The 18448-nt window shown below is 38.5% G+C and overlaps 1 protein-coding gene across 1 annotated transcript in view; it reads right to left on the bottom strand.

Moving 5' to 3' along the window:
• LOC109477529 (transmembrane protein 131-like) overlaps positions 1 to 17748 on the bottom strand; it is a 94311-nt gene extending 76563 nt beyond the window's left edge. The window contains exons 1-4 of the mRNA XM_019778820.1: positions 17600 to 17748; positions 17271 to 17329; positions 16850 to 16878; positions 7950 to 8021 (exon numbers count right to left, since the gene is read on the bottom strand). Coding sequence (XP_019634379.1) covers positions 7950 to 8021; positions 16850 to 16878; positions 17271 to 17329; positions 17600 to 17723 — 284 coding nt within the window. The 5' untranslated portion in view covers positions 17724 to 17748. The remainder of the gene's footprint in view (positions 1 to 7949; positions 8022 to 16849; positions 16879 to 17270; positions 17330 to 17599) is intronic.
• Between the last annotated feature and the right edge of the window lie 700 nt (positions 17749 to 18448).

The following is an 18448-nucleotide window of genomic DNA, read 5'->3' as shown; positions in this document are numbered from 1 at the left end:
TTTAAAGCCCTGAAGCCTCTACAAAATCTGAACCGTAGAAATCTGGAAACCTGGATGTCTGTAATGATGCCATACATTTTCACGGAGAGATGCGTTAATGGCTTATCCTTGACGCTCGCACATATACATCAGTCACGCAGAAAGAAAAATGAGCTCATAAGTTGCTGGTAATGACTGCAAGTATTAAATTTTTTTTTACATCTCTATCAATACGGGGAAGCAATTTCAAGCAATCTCAAAAAAAAGTATTAGTTTCAAACCAAACTTGGACACCTACAGAAATTTATATGTTTCTACACTGTGGTTTTGACTTTCTGCTTGCAAATTGCAGTTTTCCTGTCTACAGTAGGAATATGTACTAGCTGCTGGCCCTAGAGCCTCTAATAATGATCTATGGAACCTGGATAACTGGATCTCCAGAATGACGCAATGCGCCCACATGGGAAGATGCTTCTGCCTATCCCTGGCATTTACCTAGTATGCACAACTACATGTATCAAAGACGCAGGGACGCATGCCTGGCGGGAACACTGGTCAGGTGTAAATGAGTACCTACTAGCTTCGGCTAGGGACGTCCCTCGGATAGGACGTTAAATGGAGGTCCCATGTTTGGGAGAGCCATACCCCACGCACGTTAAAGAACCCACCGCACTTATCGAAAAGAGTAGGGGACCTTCCCGGTGTGAGTGGTTCAAACCTTACAATCTTCATAAATAAATAAATAAATAAATAAATAAATAAATAAATATATGGAGAAATGTGTTAATGGCAATCACTACCAAACTAATTTTATGCTGGCTGCATGAAAGGGAAGAAGATTAAACCTGATTTTTCATGGTACTTTTATATGTATGTTTGTGGCTTTCGCGGTCACCTCTGTACCTTATCATTACCTTTAACAAGTAAGTCGCCAACTTTCTTTCTTCTATAAGTATAAGTAACTATAACGTTACATGCTGCCACCGTGAACATATACAATGTAGTTCTGTGAACACCTCCATTTTATCTCAGGCCGCAAACTTTTGCTACTGTGGTCATAAAGTGAATTACAGTAGTTTGCCAGGGGCCTCCATAGCTAGGGTAGTACACATTTGCCATGGCCGGATGGGTGAAATGTTATATTCCTTACTACAGACTCACTCACCGGGCCAATCATTCATCCCATTCTTGCCAAATTTTACTATATCCTGATCCATAACCCCTTAGGAAGGCCTGCTGGCACTGGCACAAAAAACTGCCCATCCATTATCACACATGGGGAAACAATTATTGAGCTCATTGCTACCCGACGACAACTCAACATTACATGGCCATGACAATCATTACATCAACCTACATACTGGGTGGCTGCTGAGCCAAAAGTTATCAAGTGCTTTGTATAATTCTTAGATGATGTAGTAAGGCCATGTTGATTTGATTATATGGATGACATCCTCCGGGAGCCCCAAAACTGATGCGCGCGTGCGAATAAAAAAAAGTTTTGCAAAAAAAAAAGTTCTTTTCATTATGAAATCTACGTGGTCATGAGGGTTGAGCAAATGGCACAGAATATGGTTTGGCGAATAATCTAGTCTTCAAGTTCATTTCTTTACAATTTCGTCTTTTTTCGTTTGATTTTGGCATTCTACGACATTGATATAGTTTTTATAAATTTTTTTGTAACTTATGGTATATTTTTGATCATTTTGCAACTGTTTTGTACGATTTACAGTATGGTTGAAAACTTTTTTTTTTTTGGAAACGGCCGAAAATTCATGCGCGCACGGATGTCATCCATATAATCAAATCAACATGGCCTTATATTAAAAAAAAAAAATTAGTCAAACTTCTACAAGTGACCACCTGTTACCATAACTTTGAGCCTCTATAGCCTAGTATAGGGAAGAATATATACTTGACTTTGAGCCTCTACAGGTGTAACAAAGAGATACATAATACTACATATTTATGACTGACTGACCAGCCCAATTTGGGTCCTGGACCTTTTGGCCTAGTGGTTAGAGGCGTTGGGTTGTGAACTGATATGCCGTGTGCTTTGCGGGTTCGATCCCCGGGAGTCAGAGTCGACCTCGTGAACATGAACACGTGATGTGCTGTACTTGACTTTAACCCTATATACATGTATACAGGGAAAAACATTAAACTTGATGTGCTGTACTTGACTTTGAGCCTCTACGGGGAAGAATGTAAACAGCATGATGTATATATGACTTTGAGACTATAGGGAAGATCATTAGCAGGTAACATGATGTGCCTGTACTTGACTTTGAGCCTCTACAGGGAAGAACATAAACAGATGACATATATGACTTTGAGCCTCAAACTACAGGGAAGAGCATTAGCAGGTAACGTACTCTGCCTGTACTTGACTTTGAAACTCTACAGGGAAGTCAAGAACATTAACTTGTGACGTGCCGTACTTCACTTCGAGCCTCTACTGGGAAGAACAAGAACAGAGGTAACCTGAGGACAAACCTTTAAAACTTGCTTCCATGCCAAGCCAAGCTTCAAAAACTTTCCAATCATTAAAGTAAGCCAGGCAACAAAGAAAACCACTCTAACGTCAAGGTTATTGTGCGCTCAAGGTCAAACGTGAGTCTTACCGAGCTTCAGGCCAGTTCTCATAGTCAAACAAGTGGATAAAGGCTTAGGCTGACGTCATCCAGGCTAAATTGAAGGTATTATTCTCAATGGAAACCAAAGTACTTTTGACCAGAGGTAAGCTGGATTTGGTTTTCTGTAGACTATTAGCAAATTGCACGCATACTTTATGATGAAAAATTGTGCCCATGTTGATACTGTACAAGTTCTGCATCATCTTTCAAACTTCACCTCGGTTTGGGTTTACAACGTGCATATAAATTGTAAGATACCAGTTAGGAATCGTTAGTGCAGGTAAAGGTACATGTACTGGGTAATATATGTAGATGGATTTTTGTCTTGCATTTACTGCATTGACTGTTACCACCCATAATAAAGTGTACAATGTAAAACTAAAAGAAATAATTCTGACTAGCAGTTTTTGGTCGGATCCATACTTCGTACTTAAATTCTGAGTGGTGCAGGTAAACTTTGTCTGGTGCAGGTTATTTTCAATGTTGTACCATGCAAAAAAAAAGCATTTCAAGCCATGCCATCCTTTACTTTGCCTGGAATACCTGGAACCTCCATGGCCAGCAACTGGCTGATTGTACATTTTTCAATTTAACAGTTAAAAAGGGGAAACTGACAGTAATCTTTACTAATTAATTTGTGTGTCGTTATCACAATGGTATATCGGATATGAGAGGACATGAGAGGACAATCGGATATGAGAGGACAATCAATCTGCTGTCCAAGCTGTCTACAACAGACAACATCGGCTCTCAAACACTTAGCCTGCGATCCATTCTTCTATAATTGTTTCGGCTGAACAAATTCCATGTCTTGGTTCTCAAATTTTTTACCAAAGAAATTTAGACAAGAAAATTTAATGATTTTTAAAAAGCTGACCAGGGACCAAGATGGGAATAGCTGGTTGGGTGGTGTGAGTGTACATGTGATGACAATGTGTGACTCAAATAATTGGTGACTTGGTGGCTTGAATTGGACTACCGGTAATGCTAATAATAAGACTGGACTTAGAGTTAGAGTAATTGCAATTTGTATCATGAAATTCTTTCTAATGGGGAAGAAATACTTTTTAATAGTTTATTGGTGGTTATGTGCTGTAAAAAATTGCATAACTTTTCCTTCAGTCTTCACCTCCTGACATCTGCTTGGTTTTCATTCATTTGTTCGTAATTTTCATCTAAACTGCTTGCTGAATATTTAGTTTAAAAAAAAGACGACAGGAAACAAATTTATTATTGGAAAGCCAGAAACAAAGAAGCCATGAAACAGGCCACGATATCGTGACCGTCACATCTTGCTAGAAGCAACACATCAAACCTGGTGTGGAAGTATGCGCGGATTAGCCAATAATCCATCCTCTTAACTCCAAATTAAGCCATGGATCATTCACGATACTGATGAATTTTACATCCCTACTCTGCTAGGCAGGCGTGTGAAATCACCTTACAACCATTCTGGACATTTGGGGATTACAATAAGCTGATGAGACCATACATAACCGGGCACCAAGTGCCAAGCGGAAGCCGGCCATTCCAATCAATACAGCTTTTTGCCACCCTGCAATTGACCGAGATGGTTCCGCGATACATCACGCAAAAGGCGCTTGACTGACGTCATCTGGCAAAACTTCCCGGGAGGCCATTGCCATCAATTTCCCCTGCAAGGATTTTCACTTTCTACCTGACTTGGTACTTTTTTTTCTGTCAGAAAATAACATATGGGGGCACTTAATGAGCCTCTCTGGTGACAGAAGTGCAGCAGAGCTGAGGTATCGTAAGCGGAACGTAACCTGAAAAACATCAGATTCTGCTTCAATCAAAATAGAACACATCATCAGTATAGATCATCAGGTCTGAGATGTATGCAGAAATTTAGACCAAGAATCTATTAGTGCCATAGGTGTAACAAAGGTGAAATTTGGCAAAAGAGAAGCAAATTTTAATAAAACTCATATACCAATACTACGAAAAAAACGTAAAATTCCAATTGAAAGAATTTTGAAGGACCACAAGACTGATACTGATTTGGGCTACCCAGAGCCATTTTTCCTTAAACCACCTATGAATCGAATCACGTCACTACAATAGTCTTAGTAGTAAAGTGAACAACAGTCGTTTCAGTTTGATGGGAAAGTGGGAGGTAAACGACCGTTTAAGACCTTAATCCTTTGTCTGATTACCAGCAATCAAGCCATGAAATAACCCTCTGTCTGCGCAAGAGCCAGGCAAAGCAATTCGGAGGAACAGAATACTACCAAGAAAATTGCAAGCAATTTGGTAATGCTGCCAGCAAGGTCACAAGTTTAGATAACTTACATGACAAATTGGTGCTTTTGGAGATGATGACCAAATTGGATGGGACTTCTCTTAGAAGTTAAAAATTTGGGTGAGTAAAATTCTTTGTGTTGGAAATTACAGTTTAAACTTTCTGCATAATGACGTCTAACAACACAGATGAACGATCAAGATTAAACATAGTTGTAATCAGCTTCTGATTTTCCTCCTACCCCTTATATTTAATTCCAATCTTGTCATCTTAGATTCCTATTTCACTTTTACTTTAGAATGTCTGGTAGGCAGGTCTGACTCTAACTCTAAGACTAGGAAGAGCCAATGATAAATCGGGGTGAGCTCTTTTTTAGATGACGTTAGTACTGACATCAGAATGCTGCCTATGCTGGGAGGGCTTAATGCTTCTTCACAGCACCACGTACATCCGGCCACGAAAATGGGTTTCTAAATTTGTTCGGCGCAATTTTAGCTTTTTGGCCGCAAAATGTAGGTTGAAGATGGGTATTTTATGTCATACCATTTATCATTAGCCAGAATGGACTCCAACATGTACTTACTAATATAACCACTACATTATCATGTCTCTTGGTTGTCCTTCTTCTCTCATCCTTCTTCTCATCTCAGTTGTGCACTTGCATACACTCAGGAGTCCAATTCTGGATCTGCATGGTACGTTGTCCACAGTGCTACTTTATCTATAGACTACATTTGCAATCAAAAAGACAACACCGTTCCCTACCAAAGGCCTGGTCACTTATGTCCTGAGTTGCTAACTGAGGGCATTCTTGGGATAGTGGTGCATTGTGACCTGCAAGATTCAACTGTCTTGTTACCGAGAAGGCTGTCTTTGATCTTTATTGGTCCTTGCTTCTGCTTGAAAATTATTCAGCCTCATCCAGTTTCATAACCTGCCAGGCCGAGGATTCGGCTTATATTTCAAGAAAAGAAAGGCTGCCAAAACATTGACATTGGTTGTACGATTCGATGACTAAATGTCGTAAAATTCTGGCGTGTGACGATAGCATTAATAATAATCACTTAGACAATGTCAAAGCCAGCTTGAAACTTTTACGACATCAAAACCATACGACGGCCTATGACTTAATATTTTCTGGTCAATTCTGAGATCACAAGGTTTTTTTTTACTTTCCTCCCCTTTGCACTAAGCTAAAACTTTTACCAACCTCAATACTAGTACTGAAAACTACATCAAATGCCATGATACATAGCACAATGCTATCAAGCCTTTAAAATTAGCAATTAACGCTTGCCAAGTGCTTGCCATCTTTTCTATCTCAGCACAGCATCAACTTAGATATGTATCTCCTCCACCATGTATATGATTCCTGCCACAATCACACACGTACGTCAACACAAATTATATAGACCCACGGGAAGCACAACTCTAATATCACTTCTCAGCATGAAGACATCAACATAGTTACATGTTATGCCCGGCAGTTACAGACAAGTAATCCTAGTTATAGCTGCAATATAGGCTCTTCTATTTTTAAAAATAAGCCATTCAATCCGTCACATACCGTGATAACAGTCTTTCTTGTTTCAAAAGCAGAACAGTTTGACAGGGCTATATTTCCTAAGACTGTTTCTTTATTATATTCACAGAAGCATCTGAGTGAGGATTAAATTGTATACCACAGCTCTTGGTGAACATACAATACAGTTCCATACTAGGGTACAAAATGTCTTGTGACAAGTTGAGTAATTACAGAGTAATGTGCAGACACAGTTGTTAGTAGCAGTACTCAAATGAAGATTCAATTGTACTGAAACTACTTCTGGTAAATGCTGCCCGATTCTTCAAGTCTTAAATGTTGAGTGAAGTAGAGTGAAGGCCGCGTCCTATTTCTAAAGGTCTGTCTCGACAGTGATAAATCGAATCTACACCCTGAATCAGTCCTATAGCCTATTACATACCACACGCTGAGGCTTAGGCCCTACCAATTTAATGTACAGGTTCTTGGATCATAAATACAGACTCAAGCCCTCAAATCTTTCCTGTAAAATCAAAAGGCTGTGTCTTCTTTAGGTGTGCCAGCTAAAAAATTTATTCAGACAGTCATGTGAGAGATAAATCACCTTGACACTGAGAAACAGTCCTAGTATTACACCACACACTGAGGCTTATAATAGGCTACACTACTTCAGTGCGTTGGTTCTTACATCTGAAAGGTGCAATGCCGAACTGGAAGAGCAACATGAAAGCACAGTTTGAAGGGAAAGTCTGCACCTTGTCAGTCATATTTTCAGTTTTTAGTCCATAATTTTTACTTCAAAATCCATGAACCAAGGCAATAAATTGGTACACAGCAAACTAAGAGTCCAATCTCTCAGACCAAGGAAGTTCTAACTCCCATGCTCATATGTACTTGTGAGTAGTGTAACAGGGTGCAGTGCCATCTTGTACAGAAAGGTGGCACTGCTACATAACTTCCTAGGAAAATTGACCTGCATTTATAATCAACTTTGCTAGGGGGCACTGCTGACTGTACTAAACCTACAAACCATCACCCTTTGAAAACCTCCAACCATAGATCACAATAATAGCTAATACATGACAACAGAGACATTCAATTATGAGTACTGTTAGAGACGTCTTTCAGTGCTACAGATTACTTTTTACTTCAACCTCCAAAATGTCATCTGATGCTATTTGTAGCTTTTTCACTTGTAATTGTAATAATGTAGTTTAACATTACAAATCGAAAGTACTATAACTTATGAATAAAGTTGGATAAAGGTCAGATGTTTCACAACATAATGCTGTCAAGCATAATGGTTTTAACCATCCTATGTTACAGACTGCAACCCAGTAGCATGCATGTCGGGTGAGCAACAACAGATGGGATTCGATCTCCCAACCTCTTGGTCCAGAGACAAGGTCACTATAACCACTGGACTATACCAGCTACTATGTTCAGCAACAGTGACGACAAGTGGTAAATGACTATTGGTGTAGTTCACACAACTTTTGGCATAATGGTGTAATTGTGGCATCAGAATTAAATAAAGGACAGTACTCACTGTTCTTCGAAGTCCAGTAACGGTGGCTTTAACCGGATTTTTCTGTGATCCCAGAAACTGTCTTCAGGTGGTCTGCAAAGGTAAAGTTGTCTAGGTAAGTATGTAAAATCATATTTAACACAAAACTTGATCAACAGAAGTACAGAGATTTTTGTGTGGTCAACTTAATTTTTTGAAGATAGTGATAACTATTGTGTGTGAATAAATAAAAATCACATTTATAGTCAGAAAAATTGTTTTGCATACTTAATAAGAAACCAAAAATACTGTAAACAGTTCACACAAAAAATTACATCTCTCTAAGTCTTAAAGCAACATTCTTGACGAACACAAACTTAAACAAGTGCTATGTTGACATGTGAAATACCATGATAATGTCAGATGATTTTTACATTGTTTACCGTGTGGGTGTGTTGTCTATTATACAATGAACTTGTATGATGTTTTTGTGAAGATTGACAAGAAAGTCTCTGGGGGGTATTTAAGTCTTGTGCACATACTGCCACACATCTAGACAGAATATATCTAGATACAGACTCAAGGTATTCTCCATTTTCTAGATGTTTTCATTTTGCTCTATTTTTAAATCTTACTTTCGAATGTCTGAAAACTAATGAAATAAATAGGTGTGTCCTACGAATTTTTCAAAATTGACTCACAATATGCTAACTGATGGAAATCTTTGTTATCTCTAAAACAAGCAGGTTTTAAGTGAAGCTAAAGAGCTGCAGTCAATGGTCCTTATCCACTGTGAAGGTCACTAAAACACCTGCCATTCAGAGGCAAACAGCATGGGGGAGCTTATCAACAAGGTATTGTGTGAGAGCAACAATGGCAGCATTGTCTGCAAGAAGCTGGTAATTCTGCCAGGTACCCTTGAAATATCATAAATTCTACAGAATAAATTGAAAAAATCTACAGCAATCAGTAATTCCTGAGGAATGCACACTTCAGATATCCAAGACATTCTTGGAAAGGCCTCAATAGCGATGTTGCCCATATTTGGGTGCTATGTTCCAGTTGACTGTACTATATACATGTAATACACAATGACAATTTAATCATCTTTTATGCTTTAATCATCTTTTATGCTTTATCCCTCCTACGTTCATGCCATTTGTCAACCATTTTCATTTGATCATATCTCACCCATTGTCACTAATATAGCCTGAGGTATTCTGCCCACAACCCTATTATAAATTTTTAATGTTCTATTTCTATTACCACAGCTTAGTGCAGGTATTCTTTGTGTTTCAGAAGCTTTCAGAACAAGGCCATGTGAGTGTTCCTTACAAAGCAGACTGGATGCCAGGTCACAAAAGAAAATTATCCATACTATATCCAACAAGGTGAAAGTCCAATATTTTTTTTTCATTATGCTGTTCTTTTCCTGGTTCTGCTAAATTTGTATTTTTTTTTCTGAGAGTAATGATTGAAAAATCCATAAGCTCAATGTTAAGGGCATCAGAGACATATCTATAATTTCATTAAAATAACCATTTTAAAGTAGGTATTCAAGAAAACATAAATGACTATGTATACTACAGGTACATGCCTATTGACTGTTCTATCTTCAAGGCTAAAGTATTTTCTTCTTTACAAGGAGGCACACTGCTAGGAAATACAGCAGTCAAACCTCAAGCAGCTTTCTTTCACATTTGTGACAAAAATTATGATATCCATCACTATAGAGTCAAACAACATAACTCTGCATTGCATTCCTGTACAAGATATATAGTTTAGAGTGTTTCTTTATCAGTGGTTCTGGGATGAATAATTTATAAGCATTTGCATTTTCTGGGAAACAATAACACCTGTGGAGCACCTACATTATTGCAATTCCCTTGGGTGATTAACAAATGATCAATCCACCTAAGGATAAAAATATTCCGTGGACACCTATGTCCTTACTATGGTTTCTTACTGGTTCATTCAACTGCTGGCAAGTTCATGAAATTTAGAATTTACATATTTTACTGCTCCTCTTCTAAGCTTGAATCTGAAAAGAGAGCTAACTTCAAAACCTTAAACATGTATTACAACAAAGATTTTATTTTTCTGACACTTAGATGCCAAGACTATCCTGTATACTTAGTTATACATTTAATATGTACAAAAATACCTACGAAAATATTTGGGTGCACCAGTGCACCCACAGAAAAAAACTGGGTGCACAGCTCCAATTTTGGGTGCACTAGAATATGCACATGCACCCAGTATTTCGAGCCCTGTGTCTGAATTACATGTACAAACCCTTTGAAACATTATTTCAGCAATTTGCTGAAGCAAATTTTTCTTGAGAAAATGAGACAATTCGATTAAAATTACATTGTTATACTGTATTTAATAGATTACTTCAGCCTAAATCTAAAAACTTAAAAACAAAAGAAGAAAACAAGAGGAGAATCCAACCAACCCTATTTTTTCTGGACTTAAACAAGAAACACAACATTGTTTTTCCTAGGCCTTATGATAATGTCAACATCCTTGCAAAATAAAAACACGTAGCAGAATGCCTCGCCCCAATCATGTATATTGCCACAACATGCCATTTCCTCTCCTTTTCTAAAGCAGCCTTTTATAGCAGTACAAAAAGAAATGATTAATTGTTTTGAACCTATGGGCATGCAACAGGTGTTGCCAAAATATGCCAGAGTGGCCAAGGTCATAGAATTTTAGGAACGGACGGAATTTCAATAAACCCGTCTATACTGTCTGGTTTTGCAAAACCAAAACAACAAAAATTTTTAAAGCAAACTTGAAATATCTTTATGACTCTTGTTTGTTACGTTAATTAAGTACAATATTCATACTTTATGTTTCTATCTGGTTGATGTAACGTTGGTAAATTGTCAAAAAAGCATTGAAATAGAATTTTAAGAATTGTGATAAAAGATGAAGTCAACAGTGCAGTGATCAAAAGACTACAAATTCATCCTAGACAAAAAAACCAATCGCTTCCATCATTATTTCATTCATAAAGTGACCACTTCCCAGAGAAAAGCAATGCATAACATGAATATCTTATGTACAACTTTTCCCCAAACACAGACTAATGATTAACAAACGTCCTATTTTCCAGGTTTTTCGCCAAGGCTCAAAAGTCCACATCCAGCCTGCCCTAGTTGGCACCACTGTGCTGTGTCCATTTGGAGCGTGTTGATTGGCGGGTAGCATAATTACATTATTGTAGTGAGTAAGGGAGTGTAGAACAGGTGTCATTGTTCCCATGGGAGAAGGACAGATAGTGCCTCACATGTCATGTCTATCATAAGGCCTAGGGAAAAAATGTTGTGTTTCCCTCACCCCTCCCATAGCCATTTTTTTTTGTCGTTGACGAGAGACAAAATTTTTGATCAGGCAAAGTGGTACATACCGGTATACTGGACCAAATCAGAACTGGACCTAATGTTTCAGTATTTCAGTTCAAGTCCAAAAAACGAAACTCTAGCTATATATATCTTGATTCGGTACCTGACTTGCAAAAAAAACTAGTATTCATGTCTCATGTCATATTCCTCTTTTGTTCTAAACCACCAAAAACCTTCCATAGCAAATCCCCACCTACTGTCCCAAATTTTTTCAGGACCATAATAAGAAACACAACATTAGTTTTCCTAGGCCTAACCATACAAATGTCCTTGTACTCTTGTCTTGTCAATAAAGATATCAATGTGCTATCATGATGATACTCAAACATATGTGACTAACACTAACATTACCTCCTAAAATAGACTTTCTATCTATTTATTTATTTGTGGACTATCAACTTTTCAAGATGTCAACCCTGAGACCAGACCGTAAGGTTTGAACCACTCACACTGGGAAGGATCCCTACTATTGTCATATAATCATAAGTGTGGTGGGTTCTTGAACATGCCCGATGTGTGGGTCTCTTCAAACATAAGATCTCAAGCTCAAGTCAGTGGATTCGAACCCTGAACCTTTTTTTAGCTTTACTTTAGATTCTAGTAATAAGTCAACGACCGAACCACAAGGCCACCTTGCCACCTTGCATAGACAATTGTCTGACTGATAACCTCGCCAACGATATAGTCTGAAAAGGACACCTCTGCCTACTTGGGGTGTGGCTGTTCTTGGTGATATTTCCAAAAAAAATTGTTTATTACAGTTGTAGGTAGCAATTGCAACAGGGCATTGTTTGCTTCATATATAATCCTAAAATCTACAAAAGACAAGATAAATTCCATAGTGTCTTTTATTGAGGTTATTGTACGAGATGTACGTTGGCTGTAATTTTATGTTAAATATTCAGTGTTCACAATACCCATCCTATTTTGCATTTTTCAGAGAGGTTTACAATATTGCAGAGGAAAAATCCTACAATCTGCGTTTCCTGTTTCCCAACCAACCCTAGAAAAACTGCCGACCCTAGGCTTTTTTTGTGTGGACCCCTGTAACTTAGTGTAAGGGACAAACATTTTTTTGCTGATCGACCTTTTCTAGCTCCATGATCTGACACCTGAATGAATTAAAATTTGACATTGAAAATATTAGTGTCCTCGTGCAAGTTTTACTTTGTTCAACTGTGTTGCATAAGTTGGATCACTACAGATCACAAAAGTCTAAAAAAAGAAAAAGAAATAATGTCATCTCTCAGTGGGTAACCCAACCTAGTTGGCCACAGATGTCTACTTCCCACACCTTAAAACAGTAGTTTAGACTTCTATATAGTCTACCAGGTCTACAGTACATAGATTTCTTAAGTTAAAATTCGTGCATCACCAATACCCATACTGCACCTGTACCAAAATATGTCACTACTTTCTTGGGCTCCCCACAATCCAAATTAAAGATCATAAAAGATCCAATCTTAACTAAGAAGCTACTCCAGAGAGTAACATCATTTCCAAACCATCCAATCATCTAACAAATACCCTTCTTGCAGGATGTGTAATTGGGCATGTGACCTGTACTTTAGTTGGTCTAATAATATATAACTACTACCTACATTACAACTGCCTAAGGGGGTTTAAAACATACATCACTTTGGCATAACAACATACACATTATACATGTGTATATTTGGTACAAGTAAACAAGGGTTTTTAACATGAACGGGCTGATAATACAATTGCTAACTATATCTAAAACTGCCTTAGGGGTTCAATTCCTGAGCTCACAGCACTTCAAGTTAAACAACAGTGATTCTGATATTTATGTCATACCTGGGCCGCGATTACCTTCGATACGGGTGTTCCGGCCCGTGTGATAACTAGCAGTACGGCCCAGGGGTTCTTTACGCGTACAGCCCGGGGCTTCCAAATGTTCCATAGAACGATTCAAACGCATTTCGCCATAACCGCATGCAAGGCTTTCGAAAATTCGAATACAAAATTCGGACGTTGGAATTGATGTTGTTGCATTGTTTGGGGGTTTAGGGACACCAAATTTTCGCTCATTTTGCATTGAAAGGCGTGTTTTCTTGGGTGGGTATGACATGAATAAAATACAATACGGTGTATTCCCCATCACCCTTGGTCCCAGCCCTCCCGCAGGCGATCTAACGCGCGGTCGGGCTGGTACGGGCGATACGGAATACCCTGTGTTGTATTCTTATCTATATGTACTTTGGTCATTCAATAACTGCTACCAGTACCAGTACACCTTCTACAATAGCTTAGTACACTTTCTTTTTTTTCACTTCGGTTCTGACACTAGCACTTAGCACTAAAACCTTCTGTTCCAAAGTTTGTTTTGTACTATCACTTCAATTCAAATGAGAAATTTGGGCCATTATACAAGACTACAGAAGACTGGATATGCTTTTGTAAAATTGAATATCAACCACTCATACATGTACTACACAAAGCATGTACACAACTAAGACTGGAAAAAATATTTGCGTACTACCGGTATAATGTGAATGTACAATGGGAAGCTAGACTTCTACATTCTGACAAACTACATGTAGCGTGTTAACATTTTTATCACAACGATTACAATCATTAATTTTGTATATGCAGTGACATTAACACACCCAACATGTCACAGTTCAGAGCGTGATGGTGCCACGTCATGACAAGTCGTGTTTTATTTGGCAGAGTGACAAACAGGAATATGATGAAATAGCTCAGAGCCTGAACAGTCCTTTTATTTAACCCAACATATCCAAAAGCATAGTCAGATCATGAGTAATGATAATAATAAACAATGAAGATTATGTCATAAACTGTTGACTACCGGTATGATACGTCAAACAATTTTTATTTTGGAAAAAGAAGTTTGATAATTTTCAACATCCATAATAAAAGATCTGGCTTCTAACCTTTAATGCCATTATATTATTTTATAAAAAAATATAGAACACATTCAAGTATAAAAAGCGCTTATGTACACCTTTTATATTAAGTTACCTATATAAAATGCCATCTCCTGAAGTTTTCTTCTAGGTGCAACAGTGTTGTAGCCAACCTTAATCATCAAAGTTTTGTTTAATGTGACATATCGAGAGCAGATTTTGAAATCTTGACCCTCTGAAATGTTATTTCCTGCATTTTGAAGGGCAAATTTTGCTGGTAGACTAAGCTTGATCCAATGACATGATCTCTTTCCACATCTTTACACGACGATTTTTGTCCGTCAATGACAACAGATTGGGGAAAATTTGTGTCCACCATGAACGACGAAATTTCATCAAATAACAGAAAGACGGATACTGGCTAGAACACTGAGATGCAATAATGTAGTAATACTAGATATTCATTCATTTATTCATGCAATCATGTAAACAAGGAATCTACAATATTCCCTATGCTTTGAAATAGATATTCGGAATCCAGAATTTGATTGTCTGAAGAGCCACAGCTCTAAAATTCCTGCTTCCTGTTTTCCCAAAAACTCAGAACAGAAAACAAACAGACATCCAGGGCTGGAAATACTGGGTGCATGTGCACCTTAGTGCACCCATTTGGAGCTATGTACCCAATCTTTTTCTGTGGGTGCACCAGTGCAACCAAATATTTTGTTAGGTTTCCGTATGTAAAGAATAAAAAAGATGTTAAATGTATTAGTATACAGCGTATTCTTAACATCCAAGTATCAGAAAATAATAGAATTATTGTTGTAGTACTTTTCTTGAGAAATGAAACATACTAGTTTTTGCTGACATTATACTTATTTCATTTTATATGGTGCACCCAAAATAATTTTAGTGCACCTAATTTTTTAGGCTGGGTGCACCAGTGCACCTATTCCCAAAAATGAATTTCGAGCCCTGGACATCTGAGTGGTCTAACAACCCTCCAAGTGCCTATAACTTAATTATTGACAAGCACGAAAAATTATGGGACTATATATACATTACCCAGTGTTTGTTTTCACCTAATACTAGTAATAAGAACTGTTATTAGTAACTGTCCTTCAATAATATATTGCATCTTTTATATTGAATTATTGCTGTATACACGAACATTGCCTCCTAAATGTTGTTAGTTGCACAAGTGCATGTACACAAGGAACTGGGACTCTTAATCTTAGTCACTGACAAAAAGTAGTGGACGCTGCTTGAAACGTCTGAGTTTTCAAAAATGTATCCATTTGCTTCAGTAACAATCCTTACGTATTTCATTTCCCGAATGTCTAACCTTCGTCGACATAGCAAGTGTATGTATTTCATAAAATGTTATAATTTACAATGTATGTAGATTGTGATCAACGTCAGGAAGATCAAAATCTAACCAGACACAAAATTTACTCATACGTGACCGAACAGCTGTTAAGAAATTGCATCCAATATAAAGTGTTTATCAAAAAATTTGATATCCAAATATTTACTCCTCCACCAAAAACATTTTCATTTACTTTAACAACACACTTTTCCTAATGAGAATTTCAATACTGCAGCTAATTTAGGAAGGGGGAGGGGCAGTTTATTCCAGCTTTATCTGGTCACATGATCTCAGGTGAATCTTCCCATTGTCTCACCTGGGTATAGTAACCTGTCCAACCAGGTAACACTATAGCCTCAGGCAAACAAGCAAGCCTTACACACATGAGTGAGCATGTTTGGGTTCTTATGGAAGGGAACCCCTCAAAAAACATTGCAGGGCTCGAAATACGTTTTTCTGCATACCTGCACTGGAGCAGGTAACATTGAAAATTACCTGCACCAGACAAGTTTTACTTGCACCACTCAGAATTTAGGAAGTATGGATCATGGTAAAAACTGTTCAGAAATCATTATTTCTTTAATATGTGATTTCAAAGGTGATGACAGCTAATGAAAATACACATACACCTACATTTGTGCGTAAACCCAGTACATGGACCAGTGCAGGTTAGGTGCAGGTAATCATCAGAAATACCTGCACAGCTCCAATTTTACCTTCACTAATTATAAGGTGCATATGCACCTAGTATTTTGAGCCCTATATATAACATCACAACAGATCATTTCATTGATCTCAAATCCTCTAAACTCAGGGAACACAAGATTAGAAATTCTGTGTATGAAACCCACATATTACACTTGTGATAGAAAAAAAGATGGCAGATCCCTATGAGTAGAAGACGCTTTTTTACGGTTTTCCCTCCAAAACACACGTACGAAATCGGACACCACCAAGAAGGGTCAAGCAGAGTTGTGCTTGGAAGACTAAGTTTACATACCGACCTTTTCGCATCATACACCGTGAGCTTACAAGGGGTTAGCCCTGGAATTCCTGATGCACCATTCCAAACTTTACGGGCTTGTATCTATCTTGTTTATGGGATCTACAGGAATTCTGTTTTGATGGTTTATAGATAAGTACCTTTGTGCTAAGCTCGTGTAGTTCTAGGTTTATGAATGTGTGTATGCAGTGTTTATGTGTGCATTACGGTGTATGTTGTGTGTGTACCAGGAAGTGTAATGGGGAGGGGGGAAGATATATACATACCTTGCACCAAATGTCTGTGCGTCTGACCCCTGCAAGGGAAATAAACAATAAACACAAGTCAGAGTCGTCCACGTCAGGGTAGAGTGTGTGTCACCCCATGAATGTGGGCCAACAGTTGTTCCTGGATCGGAACCAAGTGTTGTTTGGGTGGAATTCGGGCTATTTTTGGTCAAAATCTTGACGCAAGGCCGAAGAGTGTTCCTGTTTTCGGTAGCGGTTTGGGTCCCGACCTGAACGCATTGGTATGCGACAACACACACCATGCACTGGCCTTAAATACGAACATCAACACACCCTATATTCTTCAGAACAGTAGTCTATACGTTACATTACATCGCTAGTAAGGTGCGATCTAGTGTAAGCCGAAGCCAAACACCACAAAACGATGTAAAATGTGAAGTATTTGAGCGGAGTAGCAAACCTGTAACGGAGCACCGTCAACCATGTGCCTCAGCTCTCTGTAGTCCGTCTGGACGAAAGCTGACAACAAAAATGTCAACATGATTAGACATACAAAAAACGACACAACATCATCAACCATCTAGAGTATATGTGGTGAAATATAATCAAGACGACCAGACGTTGAAGGTCGTCCATTGTTGCTATTTTGGGCTAACAGCTGCAAAAGTCCCCCCAGTTGTCTTTCTGTGTTTTGGCACAAACCGAAACACACCAACATGCACTTGCTAGAAGCGATGGGCCTATTTCTCGCGATCGCCGACGGTTAGAGGGAATCGGAACACGGCATACCTTGCTCCTGGGCTCCCGCCAGCTGCAGACATGTTAAAACGAAGTGTATGAAACTGACAAGTAGCGGGAAGCAGCGCTGAAAGTCGGAGTGCGAGATCGCACTATCCTTCCCTGGCCCAGCCATTCTTGTTCTACTGTCGATTTCAGCTGACGCTGGTCGCTTGTTGCCAGCCGCAGATTCGGCACCGGAAGGCGGGAACCGTACACACTCAGCATTGCGTGGGGTTTGCTCTGTGATCTCATTAGCATAACCATACATCATTTTCTGTCCTTACAAAGAAAGGGTCCGCCCACCATTAAGTCAACACGTAGATGATATCTTGACTCTACCTGGTTGTATTTCTTTTAAAAAACGCATTTATCCATGTACTACTGGCGAATAGAATAAAAATGTGCAGGTTCCAGAAGTGAAGAATCTTGCCCATATTTGAGACATATGTAACATTCTCCACCCAAATTTGAAATATTTCATCTCAAAAATATTCGTTTGATTGTGATTTGCTTCCACCTTTCAACATATTCGTGCAGTACTAATATCACATTTCTGACATTTCTGGTTGGTGCTAAGACAGCCCACATATTAGGCGCACTCAGTTTGTGGTGCCACCACAAACTATCAGAATGTAAACAAACATGGCTCATAAGCGTTTCAAGCTTTTAAACACACTCATAATGCTTCATATTTTGGCACCTACACTTCATGAATGTTTGGCAGTGTAAGTTGATCAGTTGTAACCGTAATGACCGTGAGAAAATTTACTTTTTGTATCTGAGTCCTAATGCCAGGGATGTTCCGCGATGCAGCTTTAAACCTTGCCACCATGTATACTACTCAAACGCGAAAGTTCA

This window comes from Branchiostoma belcheri, unplaced genomic scaffold (genome assembly GCF_001625305.1).
Source record: "Branchiostoma belcheri isolate BF01 breed outbred unplaced genomic scaffold, Haploidv18h27 scaffold40, whole genome shotgun sequence".
NCBI lineage: Eukaryota > Metazoa > Chordata > Leptocardii > Amphioxiformes > Branchiostomatidae > Branchiostoma > Branchiostoma belcheri.
The sequence above is the reverse complement of the archived record's forward strand: the minus strand, read 5'-3'. Positions and strand labels throughout refer to the sequence as shown.